The sequence below is a fragment of the Mercenaria mercenaria genome, chromosome 16 (genome assembly GCF_021730395.1).
Source record: "Mercenaria mercenaria strain notata chromosome 16, MADL_Memer_1, whole genome shotgun sequence".
Classification (NCBI taxonomy): domain Eukaryota; kingdom Metazoa; phylum Mollusca; class Bivalvia; order Venerida; family Veneridae; genus Mercenaria; species Mercenaria mercenaria.
Genome location: NC_069376.1, coordinates 45,249,513 through 45,272,422, shown reverse-complemented (window position 1 = coordinate 45,272,422; position 22,910 = coordinate 45,249,513). Strand labels below are relative to the sequence as shown.

Here is a 22,910-nt window from a genome sequence, read left to right as displayed (position 1 = left end):
GGGTGCTTAAACTGGTTAATTACCTATAATTAATTACCTCAATCATTATCCCCATCAAAATCCAAAGTTACAGGACAGTGTAAATAAAAACTGTTTTCGCAAGTGAATCTTTTAGAAATGTATTGATTATTTTGGCCACACTATGTAAAACATAAAATGCTCTTGTAAAACTAGATTGAAACCTATAGTTTGTGTGTGTGTAGGGGGTGGGGTAGTGAGGGTTGATGTCACGCTGACACAGGTCATATGGTGACGTTCCAGCTTTTCATGGTGAAGGAAGACACCAGGTGCCCTTCCGGCCAGGATTTCATCACAAACGGGCACCTGGGTAAAACTACCAACCTGCCGTAAGTCAGCTGGATGGATTCCTCATACCGTTTTAGGCTCGAACGCACATCGGCGAGGGGCACGTGTTTTTAAGTCAGCAACGCTAACCACTCAGCCATGGAGGCCTCTGAAAACACCGTAGTTACAAAATGCGAATGTAGACTTTGCAGAAAGGAGAACAACAAGAAAAACACAATTAAGACTATGATAAGAGTCCTACTAAACACGCTAAATTACAAGTATCAAGGCAGTTCAGTCCAAGTGGGCTTTAAAACTGCCTACCACGGAACCATCCACCATCTAGTCAGACATATCAATGAGAAAACCTGCGTTTCGTTTCCAGCATTAAGGATCAAATAGCGAAGAAGTATAGTGTTTTGTATTTCTGTGATGGTGAATATAATTCGAATTATAGTATCTTTTTTATTTTACCGTAATATATTGACAGTTACATTTAGAATATCAAGTATTTGAAGTTACCATCTAAACTTTTTATTAAACGCCCGAAGGGACGTATTATTTTATGGTCCTGGTGTCCGTCCGTCCGTCCGTCCGTCTGTCCGTCCGTTAGCAATTTCGTGTCCGCTCTGTAACTCTTGAACCCCTTCTAGGATTTCAAAGAAACTTGACACAAATGTTCACTACATCGCGAGGACGTGCAGAGCGCATGTTTTGGATGCTTCAAGGTCGAGGTCACACTTAGGGGTCAAAGGTCATATCTGTTTGTTTCGTGTCCGCTCTGTAACTCTTGAACTGCTTGAAGGATTTCAAAGAAACTCGGCACAAATGTTCACCACACTAGGACGACGTGCAGGGCGCATGTTTCGTATGATTTACTTCAAGGTCAAGGTCTCACTTAGGGGTCAAAGGTAATATATGACTTTACTGTTTCCGCTCTGTAACTCTTGAACTGCTTGAATGATTTCAAAGAAACTTAGCACAAATATTCAGCACACTGAGACAATGTGCAGAGCCTATGTTTCGGATGACTCACTTCAAGGTCAAGGTCACACTTAGGGATCAAAGGTAATATATGACTTGACTGTTTCCGCTTTGTAACCCTTGAACTGCTTGAAGGATTTCAAAGAAACTTGACACAAATGTTCACCACACTGAGACAATGTGCAGAGCGCATGTTTCGGATGACTCACTTCAAGGTCAAGGTCACATTTAGGGATCAAAGGTAATATATGACTTTACTGTTTCCGCTCTGTAACTCTTGAACTGCTTGAAGGATTTTAAAGAAACTTGGCACAAATGTTCATCACACTGAGGCCACATGCAGAGCGCATGTTTTGGATGACTTGCTTCAAGGTCAAGGTCACACTTAGGGGTCAAAGGTCATATATGACTTTGCTTTGTCTATATTGCTCTGCATTGCAGTGCTCTTGTTTTTATTTGGCAAATCCTTTTTTTTGTTCACTTACAATATATTTTTTTAATTACTTCCATTTCTTGTTACTATAAATAGCTTATTTTGAAACTTTTTTATTACCGTATAGCGGGTTATTTCTGCGGTCCAAATATTCTTCGTTTTGGTTCCAAAAATTGTGAAATAAATCTCTGCTTGTTTAATTTCTGCGTTTTTCTCATAAAAGGAAGTGAAATTTCTGCGTTTTCGATACCAAGGATGAGGAAGTTCCCCGCATGATCGGACGTCATGAGAATGATAGCGTATGTAAACAATAAACTAAATTACCGGTAACTGCTGTTAAGTAGCTTTGCTTTTAATGAATACATTGTAGGACATAATAACATGTGAATTGAACAAATATAATTCCAACAACAATTGTACACAGTACAACTGCAAACTACGGTATATCGGCATAACGTTTACACAAGTATAAACGTTACTAGGGTATAGTTCGGAAGATGTTCATTAGGGATAAATAAGAACAAAACAAGTGAAACTCACTCAGTTTATTACATTCACAAAATAAATCATACAAACAAACAAACAAACAAAAAACAAAAAGAAACGTTTTCTGAGGGATAAACAGTTACTTGACCATCACACCTAATTATACCATTACCGGTAAATGTGTGATGACGACGGTAATTTCAATTAATTAGACCATGCCATTGTGAACTTCGGATTACCTCGAGTAATATATCGTGAAACATCGTTGATGAAAAAAAAATGCAGATCTTTTGGCGTTTTAATTTTTTGCGGGATGAATATTCTGCTGGAAATATTTTTGCGATTATACCGAGACACCGCAGAAACATTTCCCACGTAGAAATAAACCGCAATACGGTATTGGACGTAGGGAAAAAAACGAGACCACTTTTCTGTGGTACAACATGGATGGTAACTCCAATTTCAGGTGTTTTTTTGACATACCTTTACTTGTTAAGGAGTTTTTGTGTGGACTTAGAATTTTATTTTGAATTTCTTCCTTTTGTTGTTCAATTTCGCCCCATCCTCTGATGTCACCCTTTGGCTATATTGCCCCGCTTTGCGGAGCTCTTGTTATTATTATTTTCATTATTTGTTTCTACCACATAATCTATCTATTTTTGTGTTTTTTTTTCTTTAAAGCGTGAAAAAGAATAAGAAGATCTGAGACATGAAAATATAGCAACACAGGAAGCTAAGAAGGACCGAATCTTTTTATTTTGTGACTTAGCTATATCAAACTGTATTACTACAATGATTCCCATGAAGTTTAAGCGGGAAAACATTGTTATTAAGTTTTTACTTTTAGCATACCTGAAAATCTAGGTCAGAAGGTGTCAGATGTAAATAAAATAATTAGTTTGCTCATATCATTCATCAGTCGGGGGAGTGAGAAGTCTACTGTCTGTATTTGCATTCACTGTTTGAATTTAGAAACACAAATGTAATTTTGTTGACAAATGTATAACTTCTTATTTATTTCATGGTTTATCATTTAAAAGACAACTCAAGTGCATTAGGCAGAAAAGGATAATATGGAATAACTATAGCATAAAGAATGCAGACATATCGTTTTGTCAAAATGTATGGCATAAAAAAGGCATCCAATATTTGAACATTTATTTGATTACATGAAAAATGACGTGTGTCCATTTGATTCGTTCAAGCTCTTATACAATGTACAAAAAAATGACCTTAATAATGAAATTCTATCAAATCATTACCAAAATTATGCTAACATTAAAAATGTAAAGAAATGAAGAAAAAATCTACACTCAAATAGAATTAACACATTCGTCAAATAATTAACCAAATAGATTATTCTACACCATGCAATTAAAGGTAAATCTAAACCTAGAATTAAAACATGAGTGTAAAGAATGGGGATAGGTTCTTAAAACAATAACATAAAAATAATATAGTTTATGGAAAATATTTTGGAGCAACAATAAACAGAAAAAATAGAATCTTTCGGTATAAAAATTTAATGCAAATGGTTCCATCTGATAAATTTTTGTTAAAAGTGAAATTGTTTAACAAAAACCTATGCAACTTATGTAACATGCAAGTGGAAATATACAACATCTTTGCTAGTAGTGTTTTCATATTACACTTTCTTATAGCAAACATGATTTTTGAGGAAATATGTTTTCATATATTGCAAGAGGGTTTAAAAAGTAATATGAGCCGCACCTTGAGAAAACCAACATGATGCATTTGCGACCAGCATGGATCCAGACCAGCCTGTGCATCCGCGCTGTCTGGTCAGGATCCATGCTGTTCGCTAACTGTTTCTCTAATTGTAATAAGCTTTGAAAGCGAACAGCATGGATCCTGATCAGACTGCGCGTATGCGCAGGCTGGTCTGAATCCATGCTGGTCGCAAATGCACTATGTTGGTTTTGTCATGGTGCGGCTCATTATGATAAATCTAATGATATTTCGGAAATAGTTTATTTTATCAAATTATTAGTATAGTGTGGTTCCGTTTCCGACCAGTTTAAATTCCATAAAAAATCAGACTTTAAAACAGAAAACAAAGTAGAAATTATGTGCGAAAAAAATTATCATTATTATTATGATTATCATTCTAACACATTGCAGAGACACATGATAAAAATATGTAAAAAGAAAAACAAATGACTATTTTAAAACAAAAATACGAGCACAGATGTGTACCACCTGCTTAACTATTAGCTTTTTTTCAGAATTCTTTCCATCTGGTGTTAACTTCACTCTGTTTCTCTCTCATAACTTCTTGCCATGCATGTTTTGACATATAAAAGCCTTATAATACATACTGCGTGAAAAAATAATTGAAATGTTTAGTATGTTTTGTACAAATTATTTGTTAAAGTGTGGCTGATCAGTGGAATTCTATAAACAATAACACCATGTGTGTCATGAAAGGGAAAATAAGGAAGTTCATTAAATCAAATTAATAGGAACACATTCATAAAAAGTAACAATTTCAGAAGTGACTGTTTATAACATAGGCTGTTGCTATTTACAGCCCGCTAGGAAAGTATTTCGTAGCGTAACTTGTGGTAATCATCACGACTTACGTGCGAGCAGAAACATCAAATGTTTGCAGTTATATAAATACAACGTCACTACTGAATCGTCGCTTAGCAAGCTCGCCCGCAGAGGTCGAAACATGTTTATGGCGAACAACAGATAGGTTGACCACCTAAGCTACAAACAGGCTGATTTTACAGGACGCGTTAGAACACAATGCAAGCTACTTTAGCATAAACACATCATTTTAGATAATAACCCGAACACAATATGGCGACAGCACATTAAAAAGTCCTTTTTCGTCAAAGCATGCGCAATTATTACGTTTTGAAGCTATTCCGTTCTCTCCTCTTAGTTTCCATCATGTATTGTATCTGCCATAGACATCTCACTTTCTGATGGAATGGTAGTGTCTACATTAACTTTTCTGTTAACAACAGCTTCTATCAGTGTATATATAGCTCGAGAAGCATCATCCATTGGAGTCTGATCATCGTCGTTTGTAATTTGTGGATTAGCACCACGATCCAATAACATCTACCAATTGAAATTAGGTGAAAAAAAATCAACATTATGAACATACAGACATTGAGCCAAACATAAATACTAAATGCATAATAAAGGAAATAAATACTGCTTAAAAGAAGGTCACATTCTATCAGGAACACCCAGATTTCAAAACATCATTCCCGCTGATATAAGCCATATAAGAGTGCCGGTATTGATATGTACGTACCTGACTGAAATGTTTACAGAAATATATAGAAAAACTAAGACAGTTCGCATCGTCTTTGAATAGTCAGGGTCAAAAGGTCAGTGATCAGATTAAATCGTTTGATTGTGAACGAACAGTCAGTCTGATTCTCATGTTTCAAAGTAACAGGACAGTGTAAAAAAGCGAACCTCTAGCGTAATGGCAACATGTACAAATATCCGTGTAAACATATTGCCAACTTAGTGCTAAAAGTGAACAACTGCACTGACTTAAAGAAAGACTTATTACTTTTTTGCGCTATGTGATATAAATGAAAACCTAATACGAAACATTAATGTGCTCTTCCCCCTCACCAATTATATGGCGGTTGGGTTGGGGGTGGGGATGCAGTTGTACAACTGTTGTTTTAATTGGGACCTCACACAGTCAGACCAGAGTTATGGCTCTTGACAAAGTCAATAATATACACAGACAGGACCTAAGACCTTTTGTCACATGTTTCTCTAAACGTGTTTGTCCTAGAACTATAAAACATTGCAGAAATATCATTCAGCTTATGAAGTTGTTAACCTTGGATTTTGTCAGAAATTTCATTCAGCCAGATCAGTACCTACGGCCCTGACTTAGTAAAACGTATGCATAAAAGGGCAATGGTTTGTTCAATAGAAAGTATCTGTTCTTAAGAAATCCAGAGATGTCGTTAACAAAGGTATTGCTACAGCAGAGATGTTCAAATGGACAGCTGTGTTTGACATCTTGACATTGCTGACATAAGATCTCAATCAGTATACTTGTCTCATAAAACACTTTTAAGATTGCATACATTTTTTAAATGTTTGATCTATATATAACAAACACAACAAGGTCATGTATCATTTTTTCTATTATAGCATTGAGGAGGTCCTAGATGGATGTCCGTCTGGGTATTATATAACTGTGTGCATGAATAAACGACCGATATTTAATATTGCAGCTAAATTAAGTATTCGCACGACGACTACGACAAGACTAGATTCGCAGACAGAGCTTTGACGCCAGCAATGTTAATTCCCAGAGAAAGTGGGGGTGGGGGTGGGGGGGGGGAGCTCTTTTAAGATTCAAACCATCAGGAGACAAAAGCCTGCTCTATTATTCAGGATTCAATTGATCAATATCAACATCGAGAAAATTTTGCAATCACTGACCAGTGAATACATGTTCAACAAACTATTGTTATTGTGCAAAAATGTAGTCTTGAACTTTAAATTGATTTTGCTACAGCTAGCTATAAATTTGACAATTATATTTTGACACGCATATTAAATTCAGTTAAACTTAGCCAAACAAGTTTCTTTTCTTTAACTTGTGCGGAAATACATTGCCAAAACATGTACTTCTGGCTTGAAATGTGTCAATGTGGTACTTCACCCGACAAAATAGATAAACAAGCAAATTTAGTGAGTATAGGTATCCCCAGTCAAAAGGGATAAAGGAGTATTCCTTGAAAAAAACATTCTGTGCCTGCAACAAAACTCTAACGGTTTCAAAAATTCACATTGTCTTATTTCGTAAGTTCATGAATAATAATGACATTGACCAAAGCAAACCAAATCATTCGTCTCTGCGAAAGCTACCTATTTAGTAAAATACAAGGTTTCGTTTACTTACCTCAATGAATTTATGGTGAGAAAAACAATTTTGTCTAATTTTAGTAGCAATGATCTTGATCTTGGCCCAAGCAATCCAAAACATCACTGAAATCTTGGCCAGTATGTAAGCTTCTTGAGATTTGTTGTCATATCTTATAATTATCTTACAAAAGGTATTAGGCGGACACTATTTCTAATTTAAGTAACAGCGACCCTGACTTTGACTTTAGTAACAAGAACGCATACGATTCCTTAGTCTCAAATAAAGCTGCAAATGCACTAAGCTTGGTCGTAAAATTATCCTATTATGTATATAACAAAAACACAGAGGTCATAAATCTCGTCCTCCTCAACTGATCTGAGTGAAACTTGTAGAGCCGCATTTTTCTTCAGCAGATAAAATTTCTGCCACGTTTTGTTAAAACTTCAAACCATGCTAAAGATATGACTCTGGATTGACAGAAAATGGAATAAAACACTTAGGTAATATACATATATGTTCGAAAGAGATCGTGTAGCAAAGTTTTATACTGCGATAAAACTACAGTACTTTATTTAATCATTTGTTTAAAATGTTACACACTTCTTACGTCAACCATAATACATGGAACATGGTGAATCTAGTACCTCGATATTTCCACTCATAGACGCTTTATGCAGAGGAGTATCGTTGCCGTCTCCTAATGCATCAATATCGGCTCCAGCTTGTAGTAAGCACGCTTCATTCTCGACAAAGCCCCTTTTACATGCTTCATGCAGAGGAGACCAATCTATAAAGTATCAAAGCAAATAATTAAAACGATCATCAAGAAAAATAACTTGTTGTTAAATGATATGGTTAGTTGCCTGTAGTGTAAGAATGTTATTATTAAATAGAAATATGATTTAGCTAGCATTATAGGGTATACCCAGCGACGGAATGCTAAATTGATAGGCTAACGTTATAATCTAGGTAATAACTACTTAAAACCTATAAAACATCATTCAGACCAAGGTATTAATTATTCCGAAGATATGATGGCATGCGGGTTAGCCTATTTCAAACACTAAATAGTATATTTCAGAAAGGCTTGTGCAAGTATTGAGGAGGCTGCGCTTTTGGTGCGTGGCATTCCCTGTTTGATATTTTTCTTTGTTTTTAGATCGACAGCTTAACTAATAAAACAACATATTAAGCCGGGTTCCACAGGCGAATACAGATTGCTTCTTATTGACGGTAACAGCATACATTTTACATTTCTTATAAGTTTTTACTGGCAATTACCTGAATAAATTACGAAATATTCTGTGCATTAGTATGTTGGAATCTAACATTTTCCTCGATTGGGTAATCACGGTGAGGATGCGTACACCGGATATTGCCATTTAGTGATAAGGTATTTTCCGAAAACGTGATTATTTTCCGTCAACAAGGTAGGTAAAACCCCGATTTACTAATGTATTATACTACTATAGAAGAAAAGAGCATTTCTTTTAATAATCAGATGCTGTGTATATGCACTCACAAGCGTAAAATCAGTCAATATAAAGTAGAAACCCTAAAATTTGTGATAAAATGACAAGTTTATCATTTGATAAATGCATGCTGTGAACACATTTGTCCCGATACCATCACCTATTTGCATTGTGGAGAAACTCTGAATCGTACGATTTATTAAGTTACATACAAAGATAATATGTGCAAAATTTCAGCTATGTAAATGTATAAATGACGAAGAAATCGGTGATAAATGAGCGTCGTTGGTGTACTGTGTATCGTGTAAAACTTTGCTACACGAGTTTTCAAAGTAATATTTATACTGTGTATTGCAATTCCGTGTACTGAGTATTGATATTGAAAATCGTGCATGTTTTTAACATTGATGGTTATTATATAGACAATGCGTGTAATGGTATTGGCCCAAATGATGGAATTTCTTTTCTTGTTTGCAGATGACATTAGACGTCACAGCGCAAATAACAAGCACCAGTTTGAACTCTGAAATTACATCATACAATTACAGCGGCACGCCAATAGTCACTCCGAGAAACTGTCTAAAGACTAGCCATTGCCGTGTACAGGCCCAGCCAAAACTACACCCGTGAAATGTTATAAAAATGTAACACAGGATATGATGACGACAAATGTAGAAAAGGTTTCCCCTTATAAGAACAGCAAGAGTCAGCTCACCACTTGCTTCATACGAAACAAAACAGGTATCATAAGCATCGAGCACTTAGTTTTAAAAATAGGAGGAAACCGTGTCATGTGTTATTCTTGAAATATATTTAGCACACTTTATTTGCAAGATATATGCCATTTCTATACAAATAGTTCGTTATCATTTTTATGTGATCAACTTCCCTGTTGGTCACAATAGTATATTTCATGTAAAGGTCAAGAACTGACTTGAAAATCATTTAAATTTTTGCATGTATTCATACTGCTGAATGTAAAATGTTTATGATCTTTGTTATTTTATGAATGTGTGTTTATGTTTCTAGTTTGTTTAATAAATATTTCAATGAACATGACTATTTGTTCTTTATAAAAATAAAACATGGCTTTTAGATTATTGTTTGCCAAATAATGTTTAGAAAAACAAATCTGTCACAACAGAACCTATTTTAGAATCAATGCATAGTCTTATGTGGGAGTAATTTATTCTCATCACATTTATGAAGTAACTTGCTGCTTCCGTTAATGTCAATAAGTATTCGTCTGCCTCGCTTTTCTCTTTTCCCTTAATTTAGCGCCAGAAATGTAGTCCCTGTTATGCAAGCAGCTGTATAATTGTAAAATCCTCGGAAGAGTTTTAAACCTGTTCTTCAAATCACTATGCCTCATATTAACCAAATTGTCAATGGAAAACATCTTACGACGTCAAGAAATACAGAAATCTATATCATTTAAAGGAAATTTTCCTTGGCAAACAAACTGATTAACCTTTACCTGCTAAATTTGTTTTAGATGGACTGTTCTATCATTCAGTTTGAGCAGTACCATTTATTATTCGAAGGGGTGTTCACTTAAAATGTACTGACTGAGTAGCGAACAGTGCAGACCATGATCAGCCTGCACTGGTCGAAAAGGCAGAATCACTTGCTACCGCAGGCTAAAGGTTAAAGGCCATGTATTCATCCATCTATTTTGTCACATTCTTTCAAGGAGTGTAACAATGTATACTCTCCTAAAACCTCGTCTGTCCATGGAATTGCATTCTGTGTATCATTGAAGGTTACATGGGTGCCACTAAATTATATTTTGGAACTGGTAGCGTGTGTAAATGTTGAGTTCTGCTAGATGGCGTGGTAGGTAGCATGCAATTCTACTGCCGTCCATGAACAGGCTCCTCACAATTTTCCCAAAACAAATTTGTCTTTACAACCTTTTCGAAGAGTGTCTTTCTGTTGGAAACTGGTCTCTTTTGTAAACGGGTTCCGTTTTGATACATGTATTTAAAAGTTTTCTGAATCAACAGTATTTTACGCTTTCTTTCTCTGCATATTGCTGTAGTTATCTTGTAACTTACTTGTCTGCGGTGTGGTCGTTAGCGTACTATATTATTTTCGTCGTTTGGGTGGTTATCAACAAAATGACATACAATGGCCTTAAACTCGTTCGTCGAGCTATAAATACACATAAACAAGTTGATTCTGCGACGAAAAAAAATACAATGTTGTGTTGTTAGTAGGGCCGAACCTTCTGTAAGATACTGAGGGTAAGACTTTAGTGACAAACCAATGCCAAATAAAAAAGGATATCTTTAACTGTTTTTGAGATAATTCATGTAATATCAACTTAAACACTGTTCAACATCACAGAGCGTAAGAATAGAGTATACATTTACAATTGGTAAGCATAACAAAATTACTGCCCACAGTTGAACTATTGTGACTGTGAGTTACGATTTCGAGCTTATAACATAAATTACAACAGAGTAAACGTTATAAATATCAATGTAAAGTATCACGTATCTTCAGGGCTAAAGAAATTACTATTTTGTATTTTGAAAAGGAAATGATAATGTATATTTTGTAAGATTTGTTCTATAAAACTCACTGATAATGTCAACATTACACAGTACAGTAAAATGTGATACAGGTCAATACACAGTACATGTATTTGCAATACACAGTACACCATCGACGCTAATTTATGACCGATTTCTCCGTCATTTGAACATTTACAAAGCTGAAATTTTGCATATGTTTTTTTTTTTGTATGAAACTAAATAAATCGTACGATTCAGAGTTTCTCCACAATGCAAATAGGTGCTGGTATCGGGACAAATGTGTTCACGGCATGCATTTATCTAATGATAAACTTGTCATTTTATCACCAATTTTAGCGTTTCTACTTAATATTGACTGATTTTACGATTGTGAGTGCATATACACAGCATCTGATTATTAAAAGAAATGCTCTTTTCTTCTATAGTAGTATAATACAATAGTAAATCGGGGTTTTACCTACCTTGTTGACGAAAAATAATCACGTTTCGGAAAATACCTTATCACTAAATGGCAATATCCGGTGTACGCATCCTCACCGTGATTACCCAATCGAGGAAAATGTTAGATTCCAACATACTAATGCACAGAAGTTAATCTAATTTAATATTGTATAAATACAAAGTCCGGATATCCAACGAAAAAGAATCAGTTACGCACTAGCATTGTCTCTAACATTGACATCGGCACCAGAAGCAATAATTTTCTTCAAGTCATTAGGATGAGGCTTCTTAGCAGCAATGTGAATTGGTGTTTCGCCATACTTATTCCGTCTTAGTTTCTTGTGCCGTTTTTGATGTTGATTTTCAGTCTGCTCTGTGGAATGATCCATTGTATCTGACATTTCTACATTTTCTGCAATTATAAAATCGCTAGATAAAGGTATTTTAAGAGAGAGTTTAATTACATATCAGTTGCATAAGTTGTGTAGCGACTGTGTTATTTTCAAAAAAAATCATCATTTTGAAAATGATATTTTTATTTGATAACAATTTATTATATTTGTTGTACATGCATAGATTTGTTTATAACAAAAAAGTAACATATAATGCTTAACCAAGAATATTCTGTGATTTAGACGTATTTGACTGATTCATGCCTGTGTTAAATGTAATAAGAATTAGAAACACACATATAAATTGAGGATGTAGGTTTATGGATGACGAGCAAGCTTCATTTAGCAATAGTTTAAACCGACAATATATGTGGTTAAACTTCCAAAGGATCTGCTTACGCCTTACAATTTTTATTACCTATCAAAACAGAAATCTTTAAGTGTGCTGTGTGGTACGGAATGCTATTCATGTCACATGAAATATCGTCCTGCTAACACGCGACAATGCGATAGTTATCGCATTGGTTTTCGTTAGTTATTTCCGGATTTAAAGATATTTGTATCAAAAGGCGAATTACAATTTAATATTTGCGGGTCCTTCTGGCTGTTCTATTTACATGTTGAACCGATCGATATTCTGATTCTCATTGAAAGCAAACCTATTTTATAGTAAGCTACTGTAAAAATGTAAATATAACGATAATTCTGGCGCGATTCATGGATGTGCAAGAAGTCCGAATGTAGTTTTCCACTTCTTGTAACTTAAACCAGTCTCAAGCACAAAAATAGTGTTTTTAATTCTTAAATAGTTATTTCTACGAGGTGCTTCCCATACATAAGACTTTAAAACCTTCATTCAGTATGTATCAATATCTGTACAAACCTTCCAATGAAACCTCATTTTTAACAGCATTATAATCATCTTCCGGTAGGTCAACCGTATGCTCCAACAGGGGATGTGGAAAGATTTTTCTGCACCCTTTCAATTTTTCCTTTTCACAGGTTATTACAACATTAAGCTTGCCAGCTTCCACAGCAAGTTGTAGATGGTCAAACATGTCATACCATTTAAGGACTTGATCCTCGCTAAACCTATATTTACCAGCGAACTGGTCGACGATAGCTAGACATACGTCTGAATCTATTAGCAGTGTATCATCAGGCTTAGTCAGTAGAAGACACTGCGAGAGCTTGTAGGACGCTGCTAAGGCAACAGCGAGAACCTTTCCATATTCTTTTGGACCAACCAAGACAACAATTTTGCTCCTTTTGAATTTTTCCTTGGCGATTTTGATATAAGCATCATCAACCTGGATTCTGTTGAGATCGCTATAATAATGCTGAATGAAGGTGCTTGTGATTTCTAAAATAATAAAAAATCACATTTCAACAGTATATACTTCTATATTCAATAATAATGTACTCAGAAGCTTTACTTGCGTAAGTAACTATATACAAATAAAGTAACTCATTTAGCAATTTCAATTTGCAATGCAATGTCTCTGTTTCAAAGAAGATGTGATTGTTGCACAAAGATTAGACTGGCTCCCGTCCCTATGTTTGTTCTACATATATATGTTTATTCATTAAGAGGGAAGTAACTCCAGCAGGTTGTTTCTTCATTGACTTTTTTTATTGCCCCTGGCTCCGAACATTTTGCTTGCAGTATTTATATAAAAAAATAACCATGCTGCCAAGGAGCCAGGCTACACAAAGGTTGCCGAATGGTTAATTAATATTTTAATATTAAAAGGAAAGAAAAAATATGCCGTTATGGAGATTTGCTTGTTCCTATACAGAGGTTACAAATCTAGTTTACTACAATCGATACCTGCATCCTTGTCTTCGACTGAATATGGGAGCCTCCGTGGCCGAGTGGTTAAGGTTGCTGACTTCAAATCACTTGCCCCTCACCGATCTGGGCTCGAGCCTTACTCGGGGCGTTGAATTCTTCATGTGTGGAAGATATCCAGCTGGCTTACGGAAAGTCGGTTGTTCTACCCAGGTGCCCGCTTGTGATGAAATAATACACGGAGGGGCACCTGGGGTCTTCCTCCACCACCAAAGCTGGAAAGACGCCATCTGAACTATAATTGTTTCGGTTCGACGTTAAACCCAACAAACAAAATAAATAAATAAATAAATCGGCTGGATATGAAAGTTTTGAGACTGTTCTAAATATCGGCTCTGGACGGGGTTCGAACCCGCGGCGTCCGAGTAGGAATAAGTCGTTCTGACCCTTGAGCGCTTGACCAATCTATATCTAAGCCTATCAATTTATCATCAATAGTATTTTTTTCTAGTTACGTCCTTGACTGATATCTTGTTGCTAAATAATCTCTGTACAGTCGAAACTTTTTAGATAGTACTTTCGAGAGCCGATGCGAAGTTTTCATTTATAGGTACTATGTTTTATGTTATTTACAATGCAAATTATTCAGTCAAAAATAAAATTAGTTGACTAATTGAAATAATTTCTATAGTAATTTACCTTTCAAATTACTAGCAACTTGATTTAAAGGCGCCTTCGCTCCTATGCTGATATCAGGACCTAGAATAAAGCAATCAAAGGTATAACCTAACGCAGTTCATAAAGCTTAAAATACACCAATTCTATGAAGTCTTAGATTGGATATTTATCAAGTAAGATAATTGCTGAAGCAGTAAAAATGTAAAATGTAATTTTTAACTACCTAGTGATAAAACAAAACTTAGATACAGGGATTACGCATTTTTTTAAAAGATGTCAATTACTGTAGCTTGTCCTTAGGTAACTTATAACTTCCGCTCATGCATCAGGAGCTGAAAACGAATTACTGCACACAATGTCTCAAAACAAATCGTCATGGAAATTAATAACATTGCCTTGGGACCAAACTCGACACTGCTCCGTATAAAGTCGTGTATTCTACCTAATGAAACTTACTGACATTACAAAATAGTGAATGCAAGAGATTATTTAAAAAACAAATGTTTGCTTGTTTGTTATATTTTGTTTAAATATCGTTTAGCAGGCAACACTTTTACAAAGGTTACCTAATGTAAGATCAGCCGGCTGTTTCTCCGTGGTCGCATCAAATACATTGACGAAAACGTCAAGGATGTCATGGTCATGTTGTTTCCTGACCTCGGCCAATATACCAATTTCTGTAACCAGAATTATATCTATTCTACCAGCATTAGTATCTTCTTTCGAAGTCTGTAACATATTGTTAAAGACGTCTGCAATACCCTTTGCTTTTGAGCTCTCGTAGTAATCTTTACCAAACGGATCTTTGAGCAGAACAAGGTCAACATCTTCTGGATCAATATGGCGCCAGTCAGACGACGTCGATATTTCGACACATCGACCTTCGGTGTAATCCATTGTTGTAATGGCGAATAAGGCAGTTTCAAGGTACCGGCTGCTGAAACTTCCAGCAACAACCACATGGTGTTTGTCACGTAGAAGCGTTCGTATGTCGGCTACTTCAGATGGGGGATCAAAATTGTTTCTTAACTCTGTTTTCATTGTTGTTTCGAAGTTCGCTAAAGTAAAATAACTTTTTCATCATAATTATCATTTGGATACGTATTAGACACAATATTAGATAAGCTTAGCATAACATATGTTGACGCTAGAGAAGAAATAAAACATGACTGTAGTGATTCTTGCATATTATTTATGGTCATCCTATTTACCAATTCTTGTTCAGCACACACAACTCTTTCAAATGATACCAAAAACAACATGGGGTCAACAGGCATCGAAATGTTACCTGTTTGTGGATCAGATACCTTAACTGACCGATTAGGAAAGCAGCAGCAAAATTCTATGTATATTATACAAAACTGTTTTTGTACATTTAAAATAGGTTCTGAGAGTTCGTTTTGAAATAGTTAAAAAATGAAACTTTACCTTTAAGTTTATGAAGTATATGGTCGAGAGTTTTAATCCGTTTATTCTTGCCACCTGCAATTAAAACGACAAAGTATATCAGTATATAATTAATACACTAAGGGTATCGGATCATTTTATAGTTTGACATAAGTGTTATTATGCACAGTTATGAAAACACTGTTGCGTGACGCAATGTTGGGGTATTTCACCCATTACTTGAAATATAAAATACAAACAGGAGAAAGTCGCTCACCTGCGGGAAGATCATTAAAACATTTTAAAAGGCTTTTTTCCTATTTTCCTATGAAACGTTCAAAAAATGCATAACCATTTGAGCAAATTAGAGAGGTCAAACCAATGGTGCAACGAACTAAGTTAAGTAAGATTAATCAAGCAGTTCAGTGTGAAGTGAACACCGTAAAGCTAGAAGATCCATCAAGACGTTCGTTAGAGGTAGTCACTTTTCTATTTTTAGCTCTTGCAGACCCTAAAAGGGACCAAAAGGAACCATTTGAATAAGTTAGAGAGAAGACCTTACAAGTTTTCAACAGACAACGTAAGGTGATGATCCATCAAGTGGCCCACGAGAAGACTGCAGTTGTTTAAAATATTTTTTTTTCTACGTTTTGGTCCAGCTTTCCTTAAAAAGGCTAAGCGTAAAATAAAGTAACTTCTTTTATTAAGTTTTTGTAGTTTTGACTATTTTAATACTTATACTTTTATACTTTGAAAATCATCAAATTTAGACAATACATAATACATGTTTTATCCCTTTTTAGTATAGGTCATAAATGAATAAAAAATGAATAGATAATGTGGTCTACTCTAAAACAATCAAAATCACGAAAAGTATTGTTGGAAAATGTTTGATAAAAATGGATTTAGAAAGCCAGCATCAAGGTGATATTTAGAAATAAATGTGCATCACTGATACGTTCTAAAAGCTATATCTACCCAACGAGAAAGAGTCTATGTTTAAAACTGTTCACATCTACAAATAATACAATATGATGGTATTTATCATTTTTTTGTAATAATGTACTTAAGTTTGATAAGGCATTTGAGACAGTCAAAATTGCTTCAAGTAAAACATATATTATACTTTACAGCCTTGATAGATTGAAGTAGGTCATTAAACACAAGGATGTGTCTCTGTATTCTTATATAACGCGTTCATGCTTCAATTTTTCTTGGTTTCTGTAACGTTTTTCTAGGGACTACTGTAGTATAAAACACTTAGATGACTATGTAGTTGCGTATTTCTTTTAAAACATGTTCACCTTTAAAAAGAATGAACATACAAAGAAAAGCTTGAACGTGTAATTCCTTAAATAAACAGCAAAACGTAAAGTGATACCTGTTGGTCCTGGTGTTTGTACGGTTACTTTTTGCATAATAGCGCTCATCTCACTCATTTTCGTTTGCATTTGTTCCATTCTGTCATTCATTTCTCTGATACATTCATCGTACCAGATACGTAATACGTCTCCGATGTTTTGCACGTCGTCACTTCTTATTTCATCGATTTTTTGCAAGAATATCCTTTTCATAAGCAGGTCCATCAGTATGCCTAGCCAAATCCAAGGTTGCAGTCTCAAGCTCGGTCCAAAATTGATTGTAATATTGATCAGTTATGCTTGACGTATTAGGGAGATGCTGTAAACTGTTCCTTTTCTCACGGATTTCATCTATCAAAACTCTTTCCGGCATTGATATACATGAACCAAACAGTTCAGTAATTAGAGTTGTTAGCAAGGACACGTCCCACTCATCAGCTTTACTGCCGTTGGGATAAAGAAGATTTTCCTGATCGTTTCTTAACTTCCTGCATCTCCGAATATCCGTTTCTCTAAATGTGAGATAGTCGTCAAGTGTCGTGAATGTCGTGCCTTTGTCAGCCTTTGCGTATTTCAAGAACATTTTCCTCAGAGGTTCAGGACAAATGTTTACAACAAAACTGACCAGCCGGAAGAATTTGTCTGCCATCTACAAAATTAAATGTTCGGAAAAGTTTGTAACAGATCATAAGTGTACTGAGAACAACTAATTACAATGTCATGTTTCATATAACAAAACTTATACTCATATCATCTGATGATAACCAAATGTCGTCACTAGCATCTGCAGAAAGCTTGACGTTACAAAACGTTCTTCTGATATTCACTACATTTTTACTTTTCCCGTTAGATAAGCATAATCATTGTTCGTTAACTATTCTCAATTGTCAATGACAGCTCAACTATCGACCTCTAAGTAATATTAGGTGGTAACTGTTACTGTACGACCTTATATACAATACATGTTTGGAAACAACACTAAAAGGACCATCACCTTGACATAGAATCATAATTGTATAACCCTGTTTATTGAAACAAAAAATACATGTTGTTACTATTTGGAACGAAGGCGTTATCGGCGAGACGCATAGCGCCGAGTGGGGTTAGCTTCAGGAGGGGGCATCCCCTTGTGTAAAGGGTGCGAGAGTGTGTCTCTCCCTGGAAATGTTTTAGAAATGTGGTAATAAAAGGTAGCCTCTGATGTCTTTTTGGGTCTACATTTTGAAGTAAGGGTAGGTCCCCCTTAGTACCTTTTGAAATATAGGTGTGAAATAGTGGCATTTTCTTTTGTCTAAATGTTGAGGAACGGGGTACAGGTTATGCCCTTCTGTTAGGGAAGTCAGGAGAGTCTATCTTCGATATTTTTGAAGTAAAGGTATAAAATTGCAGCCTCTGGTGCCTTTGTGTTTAAATTATGAGGTACAGGGGGGGGGGGGGGGAATCTTTCTCTTGTTAGGGGGTCATGGAGTCCCGCCCTGGTAATTTGTTAAATATAAGCATGAAATCGTGGCTTCTGGAGAATTCGTAGGCGCAAATTCTAAGACACAGGAGGGGATACATCCCTTCTGAAAGGGGGATCAGGGTTTTGTGTTTCCTCTTGGAATATTTTGAAATATACGTATGAAATGTTGTCCTCTCGTGCAATTTTAGGATCAAAGTTGTCTAGCTGTTGAGACACAGGAGAGTAAACCTCCGTTTTGTTAAGGGGTCAGAAGGTTCCCCCTATGGAAATTTTTGAAAAAAAAAAAAAAAAAATATATATATATATATATAAAGGTGGCCTCTGATGGATTTTTGTGTATAAATTTTGAGGTATAGGAGGGAATACGCCCCTCCTGTTAGGGGGATCAGAGGGGGAACGTCTCTTTCTGGAATTGTTTGAATTATAGGTATAAAACTGTCGTATGTAGTGTAATTTTTGGTCTAAATATTTAGGAACAGAAGAGGATATTTCTGAAATACAAGTAAAATTGTGGTCTCTGATGCATTTTGGAGTGCAAATTTGAGAAAATAATATTCCTTTGCCACGTGTGTGTGTGTGTGTGTGTGTGTGCGCGCGTGCGGGGGTGCGTGTGTGTGTGTGTGTGTGTGTGTGTGTGTGTGTGTGTGCCGGTGGGGAGTGGGGGGGGGGGTGGCGTCATAGTATGCACAATACTAAATAGTGCCTATCCCCCCACGCCCGGTTTCTTTACAAATAAGCTCATTTTTTTTAGACTTAAACCCGATCGAGTAAAAAGTTTTAGTTGGAACGCTACACGCCTGAAAACATCAATGAATGAGGCCAGTGAGCAATGCAAACATATAAAATATCATATATTATTAAACAAGAACAATCAAATCATCTTATTATTCCCTAAAACAACTGAAATTAAGGTTCATGTAAAGTGTTTGGAGACCACCCCTCAGCAGGTGAATTTTGATTTTTGAAATTTATTCTTCAAAGACCGTTTCTATTTATTATAAATACACTGAATTGTTAAGAGGAAGCAGAGAATACATTATACAAAGGTAAGCTTCTTTGAGAATAAGTATTTTGTCTAAAATTACACGTACTTCGACCGTCACGGTTCTATTTTGTAGAAAATATCAAACTTTTTTTTTCAAAAGTATTTTTTCTTTAAATACATTTTGTTTGTGTCTGTAACATATTTATCTAGGTACTCCTAGTATTGAAATACAGTTAACTTACATATTTTCTGAAATATAGGAGTATTTTGTCATTTTGACAGCTCTACTTTCACTTTCATTTTGCAATTTTGGCAACTTCTTGAAATGTAGATGTATTGTAGCAATTTTAACACTGGGAATACCTGGAGAAATACGTTAGGCACATAATAAGTACAGACCTAATGTCAAAATATTTTTGAAAAAGAAGTTTGATATTTTTTACAAAACAGAATGTGGACAAGCAAAGTACATGTTTTATGATTTGTACGGAATATATTGAAAAATGCATATGACGAAAGATCAGTGGTACAGCACAAACGAGTGAACACACGTCTACTCTTTCTGAACAGTTTGGTATACAATGTATGAAAAACAAAGGCCTATGAGGTCTCAAAACATGAAACAAAAATTCACTCGAGGGGCAGTCTCAAACACTTTACATGAACCTTAAAACCTGCTGTAGCTATTTTCATTATGTATGTTAGTTGCTAAGGTAAACAACTACAGATATTTTTAAACATGTATATGCAAATCGGAAATTACATATATTATCTAAATGCCATTTTATGTCGTGTTATGTTATGTCTGCGTCTTCAGTTTCCCTTTTTATGCTTAGTGCAAGCTTAAATAAAAACAAGGAGATTGTCATTATAGATCTATAAAATTTGGGATTTTCAAAAAGATAACACAGAGACCGGAAATGTGCACAGGCACCAGTATCGGACCTGGGACAAAAATATGTTTGTTTTCATCCTAAATGAGTTAAAAATGAAAAATATGTAGTGAAATATGAGCCCTCATCAAAATATACATATGTCTACTGAAGGCCAGAATCTCGAGAATCGAGCCTGCGAGCAATGGGTTCACTTCTCGGGCCGTTGTGAAATAAATTCTCTAGACAATTAAACAAACTACCTATCACCATTTCACGTGTACATTTAGCTACAACATGAGACCGACCCCAAGTCTCTAGCCCTACCCATTCATGAAATATCTATCAGAAAACGAGTGCCTTTCTGCTGAAAGTTCCAGGTAGACAGAAATGTGGCACAACGAAACGGTACGAAATCACGGACTAAAATATGTTTGTCAGCCAAGCAAGGGTCAAATTCAATTAAAAATACTAAATAGTAAAAATAAATACATAAACTAGGGCCACTCACAATCGTCAGTAGCTTCTCAAACACGCGATATTGGCGTTTCAAATTTTTCCACGGTCTTTCAATTGAATGCTACGCCATTGAACAGAATTCGTAAGGTATTTTTAAACGCAACTTCTGATTGGCCAATAGCGACACACCTCCGACAGAACCGCATCGTTTCGCACAAAATTACTCTGATATTATCGTATCGGTTTCAATGGCGGATAATACAATTGAAAGACCGACGGAAAAATAAAAAAGTAAATATCGCGTGTAGCAGATGATACTGACGGTGGTGAGTGGCCATAATTTGCATATTTAGTAATACTTGTTATTAATGTCAAACGAATTTGACCCTTGCTAGGCTGACAAACATCTTTTAGTCCGTGATTTCGTACCGTTCCGTTGTGCCACATTTCTATCTACCTGGAACTTTCAACAGATAGGCACTCGTTTTCTGATAGATATTTCATGAACGGGAAGGGCTAGAGACTTGGGGTCGGTCTCATTTTGTAGCTAAATGTACATGTGAAATATTGATAGATAGTTTGTTTCACAACGGCCTGGGATGTGAACCCATTGCTCGCAGGCTCGATTCTCGAGATTCTGGCCTTCAGTAGACATATGTATATTTTGATGGGGGCTCATATTTCACTACATATTTTTCATTTTTAACTCATTTAGGATGAAAACAAACATATTTTTGTCCCAGATCCGATACTGGTGCCTGTGGAAATGTGTACTCATTTAACCTATCGATAATATAGATATTAAATAGCAAATAATATGTAAATAGGTTATTATATAATTAACTTAAATGACAAAGATAAAAGATATACAATACCTTACTCATTCAGAATTAACACATTCAAATTTCGTTTTAAACATTCCATTACTTCCTCCAGTATGCGAGCGAGAACGCGGGCGAAAAATCCAAAGCTATTGTTAGATTTGTCGGCTGGGAAGCACGTAATCGTTCCAAAAATAAACTGCAAACACGATGAGTCATCAAATATAGAGAAACATAATACAACTCTACCGGGAAAAGGACTGAAGTATATTTGCATATTACTGAATTTAAAAAAACGTATTAGACTTTTATGATACCGTTTGAAGTATTCGGATACTTTGCCTCTGATAATGAGGTCATTTGTTTAACAAAGAAATCGGTAGAAGAAAATGCAAATTCGGTACAGCTGGCTTAAAAGAATAACAAAACCAGTACATCTTAGGCACCCACTTAAGCCCTGTTATATTTCCAGTGAATTGTACGACCGTCCGTCCGTCTGTTCCCGAAATAACTTAATAACCCATATACGAAATGTGTTTGGTTTATTTTATTTATTTATTTATTTATTTATTTATTTATTTATTTTTTGATGTAGCAAAGAAATAATAATTCGTTGTCCTCAAGACAACACGGGCCAAAAGTGTTATGAATATAACACTTTCTTGTTGATATCCATACTCCATTTATTTCATTTGTTACTGAGATGCTCTTTTAAAGAAGAATGTACTATTGTTTTTTCATGTCAGCAGCGAAAACAAACAGTAATCGGTCAGTAATCGATTCGCCTCTGAATTGCTAATGCTATCTCTTTACAACACACTTCCATGTTACCTAATTCGCTGAAAACACCCCAAATTTCATTGCCCTGTCTTACACTTTTCACACCGGAAGTAAACAATATTGTGCGCATGTGCACTGACAGATATTACGGGGCTGACGAATCTCACTCTACACCGGGTCCATGTTTTGACAGGTCAAATAAATTGTACAATATTTGACGCATATGTATACTATGATGTTGCAAATAATGGTGCACATAAACCAAGTATAATCCTGAATTTCACTGCAAAGTAAGAACGTGGCAAAAATGTCCTCTAGAATTATTGCAATCTTTCTAGATTTGTAAGAGTAATGCAGCGGAAGAATTGCTAAGTACAACTGCACGGGCGACGTGTGGTT

The 22,910-nt window shown here is 35.5% G+C and overlaps 1 protein-coding gene across 2 annotated transcripts; it reads right to left on the bottom strand.

Annotated features, from left to right (window-relative positions):
- Positions 1 to 4,114: 4,114 nt before the first annotated feature.
- On the bottom strand, positions 4,115 to 21,939 carry LOC123540541 (uncharacterized). Of its 2 annotated transcripts, XM_053526916.1 has the most exons (9): positions 21,786 to 21,939; positions 17,153 to 17,781; positions 15,814 to 15,867; positions 14,952 to 15,443; positions 14,407 to 14,466; positions 12,799 to 13,278; positions 11,741 to 11,935; positions 7,715 to 7,857; positions 4,117 to 5,281 (listed from the first exon to the last, which is right to left on the bottom strand). In XM_053526916.1, the coding sequence occupies exons 2-9, from the start codon at positions 17,355 to 17,357 to the stop codon at positions 5,096 to 5,098; spliced, it is 1,815 nt and encodes a 604-aa protein (XP_053382891.1). In that variant the 5' UTR covers positions 17,358 to 17,781; positions 21,786 to 21,939; the 3' UTR covers positions 4,117 to 5,095. The 2 variants fall into 2 exon arrangements, with proteins under 2 accessions (XP_053382892.1, XP_053382891.1); XM_053526917.1 differs by lacking the exon at positions 14,407 to 14,466 and having other exon boundaries at positions 4,115 to 5,281.
- Positions 21,940 to 22,910: the final 971 nt, after the last annotated feature.

Excerpts from the sequence above, each read along its gene's own strand:
- LOC123540541 (XM_053526916.1), bottom strand. The coding sequence starts at position 17,357 with ATGGACCTGCTTATGAAAAGGATATTCTTGCAAAAAATCGATGAAATA. Across the intron at positions 15,444-15,813 it reads TATACTTCATAAACTTAAAG|CGAACTTCGAAACAACAATG; the intron begins GTAAAGTTTCAT and ends ATTTTACTTTAG. Across the intron at positions 11,936-12,798 it reads AAATGAGGTTTCATTGGAAG|AAAATGTAGAAATGTCAGAT; the intron begins GTTTGTACAGAT and ends TTATAATTGCAG.